Here is a 1,783-nt window from a genome sequence, read left to right on the forward strand (position 1 = left end):
TAGTTCGCACTGCTGCCAACGTGACGAGGCCCGCACGCGCTTCCAGCCGCGCTGGGGGAGCAGAGGCCACCTGAGGCCAGCCGAACAGGGGCGAGGGAGGCAGGGGGCGCCTGAGGGGCTTCCTTGTCCTTGTTCTGTCTGGTCTGGCCCGAGGTGTTAATCTTTACCCCCACCCCAGGTTACCGAGTAACAGCCCAGGTTGGCGGGCCAGCCTGTCCCCAGCAGCGGCTACTCACTCATTAACACTTCTGGAAGGACTGTGTGTTCCGTAAATGCAGGCCAAGCCCTGAGTCATGGCGCTGAGCAGAGGTGTGAGCCTCTGGCCTAATGACGTCCCTGTCACCATGCTGCACACTCGGGGTCTCACTGCCACTAAATCCAGCGCTGCCCCTTCAGTGGCTGTGTGGCAGCAGCCGGCCCAGCCAGCAGGCCTCCATGTTCTTGCGTAGGCCGAGGCCTCACCGTCTCTGCACCGTCACCTTGGGCGTGAAGCGGCGTCCTCCGTGTTTGGTGGACAGCAGGGCCCTCCGTGTCCCCGCAGCCAGGGCTGAGCAGCTGGCCACGTCGAGGGCTCAGGTCTGTCTCACTGCCTAGCGACAGCAGAGGTGCTGGCCCTGGGATGTCATTGTCCCCCGTGGGGACATGCCAGGCTGGGGCTGCTGGAGGTGAGTGTAATGCGGGTGTCACGGCCCGAAGGCCCCCTCAGTCCCCTTGGTGGCTGTGGTGGACACACGGCTGCCCGTCCCAGCTGTGCCCACAGGCCATCCGTCCATCCAACCCCACGCTTCTGTGCAAATGAGTAGCCAGGCACCCCCAGGCCTCGCGGCCCGTTTCCCAGAACATTCTGGCTGCCTGTGGACTGGAAGGAGGCTCAGTGCCCCTGCCCTGGGCGCCCCCTGCCCTGGGACGGCTCTGGGGAGGCGGTGGAGGAGCGGCCACACTTCACAGCCATGGCTCTGCACGCAGCCTCGCCGTGGGCTGCAGGTGCCCCCGGCCTGCTCGGTTTAATGATCAATTAAGTCCCTGCCAGACAGCCCTGGGCGACCCGGCCAGCCCGCAGTCCCCGTGGCTCCCCACCGAGCTGCAGCATGGCTGGGCCCGACAACTCCACTGGCGGCGTCCACGCTCCGGGGCCCACGCTCAGCGTGGCCGACATCATCGTCATCACCGTGTATTTTGCCCTGAACGTGGCCGTGGGCATTTGGGTAAGAGGCTCCCTGGGCTTGGGCGGTGCCAGACGGGCGCTGGGGTCCAGCATGTCCCTGAGGCACTGGCGTCAGTCTCGCCTGGTGGCCCCGTGCCCGTGGCCACTCCCGGCCTGCAGGAGATCTGCTTGGGGACTGTGAGTGAGCGCCTGTCCTCGGGGGGCACTGCCCCATCCACAGCGCAGAGCAGGAGGGTCCCTCGCGGCGGCCTGGGATGGGTACCTCCGCCGCCTGGCCTCAGCTCTGTGGGGTCAGGTCCTCCGGGCCTGAACAGCAGGACCACAGGATGGCCTCCTGAGCCTGGAGCTGCAGGGCCAATATGGGAGGCCGGAAGGCCTGGAGGCCGAGCCCAGGCGGAGGGGCATTGCTTTAAGGAGCTCCCAGGGACTGCAGCCTGCCGTTCGCGGCCCCTCTCCCCTCCTGCCCGGCCTTGGCCCTCCTGCTGGGATGTGGGCGTCGCGTGCCAGTCATGCCCCCAGTTCACCCCTCCTCACCCTGGGCCCACCTCGCCGCCCAGACCTGGAGCTCTCCAGCCAGCATGCGCAGCCCTGGGAACGCTTCCAGGCCCCCGGAGTCGG

General features: G+C 67.4%; 1 protein-coding gene across 1 annotated transcript in view; it reads left to right on the plus strand.

The window, feature by feature from the left end:
• The first annotated feature begins 883 nt into the window (after positions 1-883).
• Positions 884-1,783, plus strand: part of SLC5A10 (solute carrier family 5 member 10) — a 31,159-nt gene continuing 30,259 nt past the window's right edge. Inside the window, exon 1 of the mRNA XM_027773705.1 lies at positions 884-1,205. Within this exon, the coding sequence (XP_027629506.1) occupies positions 1,089-1,205 (117 nt within the window). The 5' untranslated portion in view covers positions 884-1,088. The remainder of the gene's footprint in view (positions 1,206-1,783) is intronic.

This window comes from Tupaia chinensis, unplaced genomic scaffold, assembly GCF_000334495.1.
Source record: "Tupaia chinensis unplaced genomic scaffold, TupChi_1.0 Scaffold000365_1, whole genome shotgun sequence".
In the NCBI taxonomy this organism is placed as follows: domain Eukaryota; kingdom Metazoa; phylum Chordata; class Mammalia; order Scandentia; family Tupaiidae; genus Tupaia; species Tupaia belangeri.